The 13,231-nt window shown below is 45.4% G+C and overlaps 1 protein-coding gene across 1 annotated transcript; it reads right to left on the bottom strand.

Moving 5' to 3' along the window:
- Nucleotides 1-753: 753 nt before the first annotated feature.
- On the bottom strand, nucleotides 754-12,684 carry ube2m (ubiquitin conjugating enzyme E2 M). The gene is made up of 6 exons (XM_080008961.1): nucleotides 12,273-12,684; nucleotides 6,626-6,720; nucleotides 4,680-4,718; nucleotides 3,652-3,755; nucleotides 3,408-3,471; nucleotides 754-1,253 (listed from the first exon to the last, which is right to left on the bottom strand). The coding sequence occupies exons 1-6, from the start codon at nucleotides 12,385-12,387 to the stop codon at nucleotides 1,113-1,115; spliced, it is 558 nt and encodes a 185-aa protein (XP_079865087.1). The 5' UTR covers nucleotides 12,388-12,684; the 3' UTR covers nucleotides 754-1,112.
- Between the last annotated feature and the right edge of the window lie 547 nt (nucleotides 12,685-13,231).

Below are 13,231 nucleotides of genomic sequence, written 5' to 3'. Positions count from 1 at the left end.
CATATTGCAGTCAATGTGAACAGCTGGAGTTTCAATATACACAACAGAATCATAACATTTTAAGCCCCACCCCTTAATGACCACACACACACACACACACACACACACACACTCACACACACACTCACACCACTGACCCAACCCTGGCCCCACCCCCCGCAAAAACCCAAAGCCCCCCTCCCACCCCAAAACCTCCCCCCTCCATAAACAAAACATAAAGATGCCCCCTTCCCACCACAGCCCTGTTTGTCTGAAATCACTGTTTCATCATTCTAGTCAGTAGCTGTGTCTGTGTGTGTGTGTGTGTGTGTGTGTGTGTGTGTGTGTGTGTGTGTGTGTTTTGTTTGTTCAGGCATTTCATCTGTACCTCTTCTCTACCTAAGTGCGAGTAGCCATGAGTCTGCCGTGGCTGAGTGTGTGTGTGTGTGTGTGTGTGTGTGTGTGTGTGTGTGTGTGTGTACACAGATTTATGTTTTGGCCTCTCCTGTTTGGTGATTGAATGATTTGGACGTACAAGCGACACCAGGGAGTCTCACGTACAAATGGAGGGAGACAGTCGGTCGCTCGGTCGCAAATACAAAAAAAAAAAGACATACGTGGGTTTTATCCTCCTCGTCGTCAGTGTATTGGCCTTTACCAATTTCAGCAAAATCCACTGACCGCCACCCCCACTCCTCTCCTTGTTCTCCCTAACACTCCCTCCCTCACAGCCCCATCATAAGCCGTTGCAATTTTGCAACGGAGGCTGATAGGTGTGTGTGTGTGTGTGTGTGTGTGTGTGTGAGATTGTGTGTGTGTGTGTGTGTGTGTGTGTGTGTGTGTTGGCGTCCCGGTGGCATGTAAACAGTAGAATGCGTCTCGTAAGTACAGAAGCAGGGGAGGGGGGAGGGGGTTGGATGTGCTGTGGTGGTGGTGGTGGTGGGTGGGGGAGGGGGGAGGTTCATTTTCTTCTTTTTTTATTTTTATTTTTTAAAAACAGAAAAGCGTCTTCCGGCGTGCAGAGTTCTGCTCGGCAAGCGGAGCAGAAACGTAACAAGGGTTTGGGGCGGGGGTGGGGGTGGGGTACCGCCGGGTGGTGGATGGGTGGAGGGTGGGGGGGGTGTGTCGTGGAGTTATTTCAGACACCTCTCGAAGTAGGTGGCGCCCACGTAGCCGCCCCGCAGCGAGCGCTGGACGTTCTGCTCAAACAGCCGTCGGTTCGTCTGCAGGACCTCGGCAGCCTCCTTGTTCAGGGGGTCCTCTGGGTTGGGCTCCTGGAGGGAGGGAGGGAGGGAGGGACGAACGAGGGAAGGAGGAGGTGAGGTGGAGAGGAGATGGGGAGGAGGGGAGAGGCGAGTGGAGAAAGAGGGACGAGAGAGGGGGAGAGAACAGGAGTGAGGTGAGGAGACCGGCGGGTGTGAGGGGAGGAGACGAGGTGGCGCGAAGCGGGCAAGAAGGCGCGAGGGAAGGAGACCAGAACGGAGAGAGGGAAGGAGACAAGGAGGAGTGGGGGGAAGGAGGAGAGGAGATAATGAGGAGGGAGGGCACAACGAGAGGGGAGGGGAGGAGGTAAGGAGACAAGCAGGAGTGAGGAACGAGGAGGAGAGAAGGAAAGAAGAGGAACGGAGACGGAGGACAGGGGCGAGGAGGAAGAGAGTGAGTGACGAAGGGAACGACGAGAGGCAGAGGAGCGTGGGAACAGAGGAGCGTTGGAGTCACTGGTTGGATTCAGCTTTTCATTCATGTTTATGATGGAGTGTTCGCAGCTGCACGGAGCGTGTCCATGACAACCCAACACAGCTCAGCCGTTCTCTTCTGCGATTGGACGGCTGAGGAACAACTGTGTGTCGTCACGTGGGCGTCGTTTCTGAGGAAGTCTATCCCTTCCAACTTTAAATCACAACCTTCATTTGTATCAACCTTCCATACGAGCGCTTGACACTAAGGCCTCGTCCATGGATTGAAAACGCTCATAAGCATTCCTGACCAGTAGGGGGCGATCATAGCGGCACCGCAGGAACTTTTGGAGGAACCGTCCCTTTTGTTTGTGTCCGTACTGCAGGAAAGAGTAACGTTGGTAGTTCTGAGAACTCCGTTTTGAGGAACCGATTTAGCTCCTACTCCAGAGCAGGGGCCGACCGGTACGAGAGGAACCTTACGTAAGGTTCCTGGCTGGCTCGTCCCTTTATTACATTTCACTGCATATATGTATGGAAGTATGTATATGTATGTGACAAATAAAAATCTTGAATCTTGAAACGTAAGGCACACCGGGGACAGTCCGCCCGGTCGAGTCGCATCGCTCTGGGTGGGGACCAGCCGGCGTACACTCGGCAGTAACAAAAAAAATAATAGTGTTTTTTGTCAATGTATTTATTTTCCAGCGTTCATTGAATAAAACAAAAGATCCCTGTGCGGAGCCTGTGCCTTACGAGAGTCGGATCAAACTTTTAAATTACGTCTTGTAGATCGAATGTGAGTGAAGACTCAGCAAATGGGTTGATTATTTCTCGCCGCAAATTTGTTTTCGGAAACAGATTACGGTGGACTGATGAAGGTGAGATAAGTGAAAGTTAAGGAGTAAATACAACGCGGAAGTTGTGCTGAGACCCCGTTGGCTGACGTCCCTTCAGAGTTCCTACTGCGGGTGGGAATACAACCAAAAAAAAAAAAGGTTTCTAGTTCTCAGGGGACCTCCGCAGTAGCTAGTTCGCCTCGGAGAGTCCCCACAACTGTTCGGTGCGTAAATGCCCGATAGGTCATAAAACTTGAAGTCTTACACCACAGAATAACATGAGGAGAGCGCCGCGTATTCAGCTTCTTCATAATATTCACACGCAACACTGTACGGACCCCATTCCTAAACTTCTCGTGGCGACACGGAGAACAACACAACGGTTGTCGGGCGTCGCTGGTCGGTTCCTGATGCGGGCTGAGTGCCTCACGTCAGCGTTTTAAAGAAGCTCCGTTTTACTCGTCCACACGAATACACGGAAAACAGAGTTTTGAAAAGTCTCTGCGCCTTAGAAAAGTTTTCATTGACCTAAAATGCTGTTTTCATGTGGACGGGAGGCCAAAACACAGAGAATATACTATGTTTTAAAAAATATCTGTATATGTGCGGACAGGGCCTAATATAAGGCTATCAAATAATAGTAATAATAATAAAGCATTTAATAAAAATAATGTAACACTCAATTTTAGTTTTGGGCCATCAGTAAAGGCCGTTCAAATCAATCAATGAAATGATTGATTTGCTCTTAATTGAGGTTGACAGCAAATGATTTTCAAACATTATTTCTCTTGAGTTATTAGTCTTGAACGACTCCAGCCAATTCTCAAGTAATTTAAAATTCTCAAAGTAAGTCACATTAATCTGCAGTATTGACCGGCAGATTGCCATTAGATTAGAAAAACAAGCTACTCACTAGAAATAGATACTGTAGTCCATAGATGATGGAGTTTATTGTCAACACTGGCTTCCAGTCCTCTCTGGAAGGAAAAAGACCAAACACACCTCAAACCATGCACTGCCATCACATAGAGAACTATTTTTATACTTCACAAATTTAATTATCCAGGGTTGATCAGCATTGCATTTATTTTCTCCAACACCCTTCTTCATGCAGATTGCACCCCAATAATTTCGGACCACGCGTGAATATGGAATACCTTAGAATATTTAGGCAGACGTTTCCCTCCAGGTCGATGTTGGGGTGGTACACCATCGTCTCACACTTGACTTTGGGCGGGTCATGGGGGTAACCCTGTCCTACCTGAGAATGTTGAGAGAGAGAAACAACACACACACACACACACACACACACACACACACACACACACACACACACACACACACACACACACACACACACACACACACACACACACACACACACACACACACACACACACACACACACACACGTGAGACCACAACCTGTCTAGTGCCGACATCATTTTTTTTCTCTCATTATTTTATAAAATAATAACTAATAATCATCATGAAAAAAATAGTAAAGTCAGACGCAGAACAGACAGAGATCCTTTGAAAGACAACACTACAAATAATACTGATAGTACAAAAATAAAAATAAACAAAATAATAAAAAAATACTTTTCAAACACTTAATTATAGAATTTAAAAAGGAAGATAACTAAATAAAAAGGGTGGTGTTGAACCAGTGGTAGCGCTTATCAGATATTGTGGCAGGAGGTTTCAACTCTAAAATCAGTTTATAGTTTACGATCTACAATTGTGTCTAATTAATCTCACAAAAAAATTTATAATATGAAATAAATTAATAAATAAAATGGGATGAAAAAAACCTAAAAACATTAACGCCCTTCATGCATGAAATCACTCCCAGTGGATGAGGTAGCTGTCAACCTTGTTTAGCAACCTGGATGGGAGTCTTCCCAACGCTGCTACTTTTCCCAAATGGGTATACCGCAAAGACGGCGCAGGTGCAGAGCAGGCTTCCAAGTCTGTAACAATACGCTTCCGACCCAGCACAAGGACAGTCTGGACCCGGTTAGTGTTGACATTATTACAGTATGCCATGAAGAGAAAACGGGAGAAGAGAATGAGCAAGAAGAGTAGTTGGTCTAGCGAACGAGCGCCCGCGCGCGAGAGAGAGATGATCTGGTTGGAAAGAGTGAGACAGAAACAGGTAGAAAGAGACGTGTGATGAACGCACCTTAAAGCTGAACACAAATTTGCCGCCTTTGTAGAAGCCCTGAAAAACAACAGAGACATTAAGTTGGTGCTCCACCCAGAGCTGCATTAAGCCCCCACCCTGCATCGGAAATGGCGCGTTCAATCCCAACGCCATGCACAGCACATTGTGTCAGGGGGCCAGCGGGTCCATATAACACCATCCAGTAATAGCTTAATTATTCATCAAAAATGATTGGATAGACTTTTAAATGGGAGTTTGTTCTAATTGAGTTCCAAGTGCTCATCTATAAACAGTACAAAAAAAAAAAAGAGATGAAATCAAATTCAGATCTTGAGCTTTAGTGATTTTTCTGTTCTCACATTTTATTACTTTTTTGTTCTTTTGACAAATTGCATTCTGTCTGTAGCATCGCAATGCAGCCATTTTGGTGTCAATCCAAGATAGTCCAATATCTGCCCAAATTTGGAGCTTGGCAGATGCTGAAGGTTGGCCGCTGAACTCCTTTGCTGCTGGCTAACTTATTGAGATAAGACTTAAGGAACAGACTGTTCCACTGAGCACTTTATGAGGAACTCCTGAACACCTACTTATTCGTGCAACTATCTCATCAGCCAATCCTGTGGCAGCAGTACAATGCATCAAATCATGCAGATACAGCTCAGCAGCTTCAGTTAATGTTCACATCAACCATCACAATGTGGAAAAATGTGATCTCAGTGTTTCCCACCGTGGCATGATTGTTGGTGCCAGGCGGGCTGGTTTGAGTATTTCTGTAACTGCTGATCTCCAGGGATTTTCTCTACTGGTTAGAATGGTACGAAAACCCCCCCAAAAAAACATCCAGTGAGCGTCAGTTCTGCGGACGGAAACGCCTTGTTGATGAGAGACGGAGACTGGTTGGAGCTGACAGAAAGGCTACGCTCACTCAGATAACCACTCTGTACAATGTTGACGAGCAGAAAAAACATACCAGAACGCGCAACACGTGGAACCTTGAGGCGGACGGGCTACAACAGCGGAAGACCACGTCGGGTTCCTTTTCTGTCAGGCCGACGACACAGAGCTGAGGCTGCGGTGGGCACAGGCTCACCAAAAGTTGTCCAGGAAGACTGGACCAACGTAGCCTGGTCTGATGAACCTCCATTTCTGCTGAGGCACGCAGATGTAGGGTCTGGATTTGGCACCAACAGCATGAATCCATGGACCCCACCTGCCTTGTGTCAACAGTCCAGGCTGGTGGTGGTGGTGGTGTCATGGTGTGGGGAATATTTTTTCTCTGCGCGCTTTGGGCCCGTTAATACCAATCAATTGTGGCTTGAATGCCGCAGCCTATTTGAGTATTGTTGTTGACCATGTGCATCCCTTCATGACCACAGCTGACCATCTTCCAACGGCTCCTTCCGGCGTGACGACGCACCGTGTCGCTGAGAAGCAGTCGTCTCAACCTGGTTTCATGAACATGACGGCGAGTTCAGTGTTGTTCAGTTTCCCTCCCAGTCACTGGATCTGAATCCAACAGAACACCTTTGGGACGTGATGGAACGGGAGATTCGCAGAATCAATGTGCAGATGACAAATCTGCAGGAATTGCGTGATGACATCATGTCAACATGGAGCAGAATGTCAAAGGAATGTTTCCAACATCTTGTGGAATCCATGCCGAGAAGAATTCAGGCTGTATTGAGAGCAAAGGGCCAGCACCCTACCCGGCGCTAGTCTAGTGTTCCTAATAAAGTGCTCAGTGAGTGTATAGGCTTATTCTAGGGACAGTCTCTGGAGATATTAGTTGTAGTCGCTACAGGGCCGTTGTTAAACTCTAAGGCCTAGTTGACAACAGCTTGAAACACAAAAACAGGGCGACAAAAACGAGCCCCATAATGACATGCAAAAATCATGTTTAGGAGAGGAAGACACACACACACAGACACACACACAGACACACAGACACACAGACACACACACACCTCGTCTGGGGAGATGATGAGCCTGAAGTTGAGTAGATCATCGTCGTCTGGAAAATTGATCTCACATGTCTTTGGCAGGTTCAGCTCGTTGATGTCTGACAGAAGGAGGGAGAGAGAAGGAGAATACGATGAGAGAACGGGAGGAATGAGGCAGAAAGAAAAAACAAATAGAGGAAAAGAGAGGGAGGCAGAGAGCGCACGTCAAAGACGGGTGAGATTAAACAACGTTCAGTCCAAGGCCGACCCCCAGACAGAGCAGCAGATCAGACGGCAGGATTATGAAATTCAACCTAAATCTCACATTTGCCACTAATTAGATTATTTCACCGGCTGTGTACATTAAGAAATAGTCCACAATCTAAAAATGAGGATATTATTAGGAGACATTTCTCTTTCTTGAGCGAATGAGGACACTTGGCCCCTTCAGGCAATCACACTTCCTGTATTTTACACACAATCCATCCAAAATTTATCAGCATTTCATCAGACTTTTTTATTTTATTTTTTATTTTAAATAAAAAAATATGTTTTACAGTAGAATGGAACAGAAACTCCCCGGCGTAGAACTATTGGGAAGATCATGATTAATGACAATATTTCGCAACCGCGTAACAGTTTATTCCAAACATAAGGCTGTCATGGCGCAAAATAGGCGATAAATAACAAATGACTAAATAAATGAATCACTTTGGGAGCACAAAACCAAGCTACATTCAAATGTGATTGTGCTTTTTCCGAGCTCCCAGAACAGTCTCCAGCTTTCTGTAAGACCTTCTACGTCTGTTGGAAATTAAAAAAAAAAAAGATTAAAACATTTCTTTGGAAATATCTCTCCATTTAGCTCTTTGTCATCTTTCCTTTTTTAATTTTGGTACCATTTTAGTTCCTCTTTCACTGTTTTATAAGGTCCTTTATGTTTTACAAGGTCCTTTATGGTTTATAAGGTCCTTTGTTGAAAATGCAACAAAGGACCTTATAAAACAGTGAAAGAGGAACTAAATCTAAAATATGACTTTAATTGGTTTGACTTTGTCCTTTTACCATCCCTCCTGTGAAGCACTTTGTAACTAATGTTTTGAAAAGTGCTAAACAAACAGTTGAATTATGTTTTTGTTTTGTTTTTTACCGAGTTGCCTACTAAGTAGTTAAATCAGCTTGTGGTTGTTTTTTTCCTGCCAAATAGGTCAAATTAATTCACAATGAACGCAGGATTATGTTTTTGTCTCGCTTTGTTTCATGGCAGTGATTTTCCGAAAGCAACTCAACCAAACTCTCTCTCTCTCTCTCTCTGACAATGTACAGTGTTCTGAAAGTCTGCAGTATCCTGCGCCCCAAAGCAGAACATTCCAACCAGAGACACTAGACTAAATTCCTTGTTTTCAAAAACGTGAAGTGATTTGGAGGAACTGCGCTCACAGCCTCTTTCACCGCTTTGCTGAAAAGACCGGACGAAAGCTGCTCAACAACTGACAGCGTTCTGTGACTCCGCAAGACTTAGTTGAGGAATTAAAAAACCTGTTTCCTTTGGGCTTGGGCTGGTTATGAGGTGACCCAGGACACACTGGGCGTTGTGAAAGGACGCAGGTAGCGTCAAAGTCAGCAAAACCCTAAGTATTAGAGCGCACATCCTATGGGGCCGTGCTATAATAAACAATAATAATAATAATAGCTGGGATTTATATAGCGCCTTTCACAAACCCCAGGACACTTTACAATCGACAAAACAAAGAACAAGACAGGGCCGATAAATCATAATAAATAAAGAACAAGAAAAAAAACAAAAAAAGGGGGTCAGGGGCAGTAGGCCTTGTTGAACAGGTAGGTTTTGAGGAGATCTTTGAAGGTGGCCAGGGATGGAGCATTTCAAATGTCACTGGGGAGAGAGTCCCAGAGGTTGGTGGCTGCCACACTGAAGGCTGTGTCCTCAGAGGTTCGTAACTTAGTGCGGGGGACGGAGAGGAGGTCCGTGTCCGAGGACCGCAACTTCCTGGACGGGGCGTAGGGCTGGAGGAGGTCTGTTAGGTACTGCGGGGCGAGGGCGTGGAGGGATTTGTAGGTTAGTAGTAGGATTTTGTAGGAAATATGGGATATGACAGGGAGCCAGTGAAGATGGATAGCACTTATGTGGATGTTTTCTCAGAGTTACTACTGTGTACGTCAGCATGAACACCTCTTTGTATTAGTAGCAACCCCTCAGTGAACTGCTCCTTGTTCTCGCCTGTGCTCGGTCTCAAGGACATCTCATCTTGTGGCAAAATGTGACAACCCTACGTTGAAGCTTTTTTCGCTGGACGTCATTCCATGCGCTTGTCTCTTCTCTTCGTGCATGAAACCTACTCTCCCATCAACCGCAAGATTGTGTCTGTAGTCATCGGAATGAAAAACTTGTTTCTAAATTCGGCGCGTACCCTCCCGCAGAGAAAGGGGAGCGTCGAGTGCTCCATCTTGCGTACCCGCCAATACCGTTTAAGACTGTGGATCGTTCATCGATTCGCTGCTTTGTTTCACCAAAATCAGAACACGAGATCGACACTGAGTTCCAAGAATTAAATATAAACTGGAAATCAATGCATGAACGCCACTTTGTGTTGGCATCTGGTTGTAGTATTGGAGCACACACACTGGCAACACCAGTCCCACGCCCTGAAATGTTGTTCTTTTGGTTTCCCTGTTCCTCTGTCTGGTCCACCAGCTATTTGATATGTGAGTATGAATAACTCTAAGATCCTATTCTCATTAAAATCCATCATCACTGGAACAGGAACACGGTTGCTCGTGTTATCGGGAGAGGTTCGATCTGAGGTGGACGCGGAAAAACCTGCGTCTTGAGAAAGGACAACTAATCTGCGCACATTTAAATCGGTCAAACTGGCGGGACACAAAATACACCCACGTCACCCTGCGGATTGATCACCATCACGATTCGACATTGGATATTGGCACAACCACACGGGCGTTTGCTGGGTGGCAGTAGCTCAGGACAAGTGTTCAGGGCACATGCGGAGGAGGGGGCTGTGAAACTTGTTCTGTCCACTTGACGACCCATTTTTACCCCAATCTCATTCACCACAATTTCTCTTGACAGGAAAAAACAGCTTTCCCTAAAAAGGACCACATCTCAAATAGCATCATATCCTGTCTAACAGTCTAACGCCCATAGACGGAGTCACGGGGAGGAGAGACAGTTCAGCTTGGGGATGCACAGGTACTTTGTTTCGGGTATTGGTTCCGACACTACAACCGGATGCCAATGTACCTTGTGGTATTTGCACTGAGTTTTCGTGTTTTATCATTAACTTCAGTGACAGTTTTGTGTTATATCTGATTTTTTTTAATCAAAAAGTGAATCAAATACTAATAGGATACTATAAATACACGGGCTCTGCAAACTCATTGGTCTCGATATTTATATGAATGTAAGTCTTCAGCAGGTACCCAAGAGTGACTATTCAGTACTCTAGCTGAAGACAATGGTATGTGTGTACCATATTTTTAATTGTCAAACCTGCAGGCCCAACCCTACAACTGTCAACCGCAGGAGGAACGACAAAACCCAATCCCTGTGGCTGCTTAAACTGGACCCTACTTTACTGCTCCAAACTAACCTGCCTGACAGGAATAAAAAGAGTGTGAAAGCTCCTTTTTCATTTTCATCAGATGTGGAAATTGCGAATGTGTCCAGATGAATACTTACACGTGGAACTTTGCCTATATTTGTCAGTGAACCGGTTTTCTTTTAACAAGTGAGTCATGACTAACGAGGGAAAATGTTTGTAAAGTGGGCCGACCTTTGACGACACCACTACAGTATTTGAAATAGTAGTATAGTTGTAATAAACAATTGGGTGGACAAAAATAACAAACACCTAATATAAGTACTAATATCAAGGGCCTAAAAAGGAGTTGGGCCATCCTTTTCCTTGAGAACTAGTATGATCCTTCCTGGAATGCTGCCATAATAGTCCTGAACCGAGTGCAGGTCAATATTGAACCATTCCTCAAGAAGCAAAGCCTCCAGAGCGACGAGGGTTTGACTCTACGTCACACCCTTCGCTCCAGAACTCCCCGTAAAGGTTCAGTGATGTTCGGATCGGGTGATTGGGGAGGCCGTGGTGCCCGGTCGACTGCATTCTAGTGTCGGTGAAACCTCACTGGGGGTATTTTCATCCAGGAACATGATAACATGATGTGGTCTGTAAAACAGCCTTAGTGCTCGGCAGTTATGCGACTGTGTAGAGCAATTATCGTTCCCAATGACCCCCACGAGATGGCTGCCCATGCCATTATGGATCCCCCATTACGTTTAACAGCTGGCAACATACATTGTGAGTTGAAGCTATTCTTTGGTCCCCCCCCCCCAGCGCCAACCCATCAAGACGTAGGAAATAGGGTGAAAGATGGCTCAGACCATATAACTTTTTTTTTGCCATTGCCCAGGGGTCCAGGTTTTGTGCTCCTAACAACAGGTTATGTGTTTTTGTACGCTGTCCTTGGATACAAAATATTTCTGAATGGCAGGCCTGGACGCATTCCAGCTTTGCGAAGCCGACGCTGTGTAGTTATGTTGAGACAATCAAGGAATTGCTGTTATAAGCATTCAATGTGCCATTCTTCTAGGCGTTTTTTCCTTTTGAGCGATTTATCTATTATCCAGTTAAGTACCCGTCCATCTCAATCTGGGAGCTTTGGCTTGAGACCACTGAGATTCTTTGCTGATTTTGTTTGTCCGCGGTTTGGCAGATGCCGTCACTAATTTTTTTAGACTGTCTAATCGGCAATCAAGCCGATATGACTTACCACTGCAGCTTGGTATTGGGAGATTGAAGTTCATTCAAAGTTAAACACCTTGGTCAGGCGGCATCTTGGTCATTTGGTTCCAACCCTCTGTATATTAAAGATGCTAATATTTGAATGAGCGGTTGTCAGCTGGCTGGGATCGACGCATATCCATTTTTACCAAATAAATCATGAACTTGCTCGGTGACATCAGTCCTTTGTGACATTTTTAATTGATGGAAATGTCAAATCTAAGCTATTTAGAAAGATAGATAGATAGATAGATAGATAGAGAGGGAGATAGGGAGATAGACACTTTATTCATTCCCGAGGAGATTGCGGTGTTACAGAAGTTCACATCAAAACAATGCCATAATAATAAAGCAATAAGAATAAAAACGAGGGAAAGAATAAACAACATACAATAAACCTCAAATGGCACTACACAAAAGACACCATGATTATCAATAAACAAACTTGTATCGACAATTCGCACAGTCAGAAATGGGAAATTGGTCACGTTTGCATTAGTCTACATGTACTATGTGTATCCGGGTGGGAAACAGCGCGGTTATAACACACATATACACACATAGTGTTTACAACAAGAACTTTCGCTTCCACATGAGACAAAGACGTGGCCAGTGTCATTAACAGTGGGTACAATCTGAGCTCCCAAGTGGAACCTGCTGACTGTTTGTGTTTGTTTTCACACCAGGCTAGCCGCTGCTGGCTACTAGCATGTCAAGCTAACGTCCGCCCGGTGTATTTGTATTTATTCGCCCGCAGAGTGAGCGGGTACGTGGGCGCTAAGCAGACGCGGGGTGAGGCCGAGTTAGTCTTTATGTCGGGGACATTTGCCGGGGCCTACCTTTCTGTACCCGGAGCTGGGCCGCGCTGGCCTTCTTCCCCCCGGCTCCTGCTCTGTTTCCTCCGGCAGATTCTTCGTCTTTCTTCTGCTGTTTTAGGGAAAAGAGCTTAATCATCTTCAGTTAGTTTGACAATTCCAATACCTATATTTATGTCCCTTTGATATATACACTCGGTTTTCTGTGGGTGTTTTTCGGTTCGTTTAGATTTTTCTTTCTTTTTTTTTTTTCCTTTTTTTTTTTTTTAGAGAGCTAAGCCACTGTGCTGCACCGTAGTGTTGTTGGAGCCGGTGCGTCTCACACTGTGGGAGCAGCGGGCTAGCTGTTAGCCTAGCACACTTAGCCTAGCACGGCGGGCTAACACGGGAGAAAGTGTGGAGAGAGATGCTGCGTTCCGGCTCCCTCGGAAACTTGTGTTTCTGACGGTCCCGACCAGGGAGGATCGCGGCGTTTCCAGACCCCCCTCCCCCCTCCTCCCCCCCCCCCCCCCCCTGCCCCTTGCCCCCCAGCCGCGGCACACCTTCCCTGGCAGGGAACCCGTCCCGCGGCGCACCCACTTTGCCGTCAACCACCCAAAGCGTCCCGAACCCGTTAAACTGTTTCCGACGGAGCTAGTCCAGAAAACGGATGTTCATTTACAGTCGGAATCTTGGGTATTGTGCTGCGTTCACGTCAAATGTGGTTACATATATCGAGAGCGAACGGCAAACTCGTAACAACAAGTTGGAGGACGGTCACGATGTTGGACGTTTGGTGTTATTATTATTGTTTTCTGTCTCCAGACTCATACCTGTTACAACTTTTTATAGTCTACTGAAGAGAAGAAGTGTGTGACGTAAAGGATATTTGGATTATTTACGTTGTTATGAAATAATAAATAAATATTAAGTAGTCATAATAATAATAATAATAATAATAATAATAATAATAATAACAATAATGTGTGCGCTGTTGTACAAAC

This window comes from Zeus faber (genome assembly GCF_960531495.2).
Source record: "Zeus faber genome assembly, chromosome: 11".
In the NCBI taxonomy this organism is placed as follows: domain Eukaryota; kingdom Metazoa; phylum Chordata; class Actinopteri; order Zeiformes; family Zeidae; genus Zeus; species Zeus faber.
This window is presented reverse-complemented; position numbering and strand designations above follow the sequence as displayed.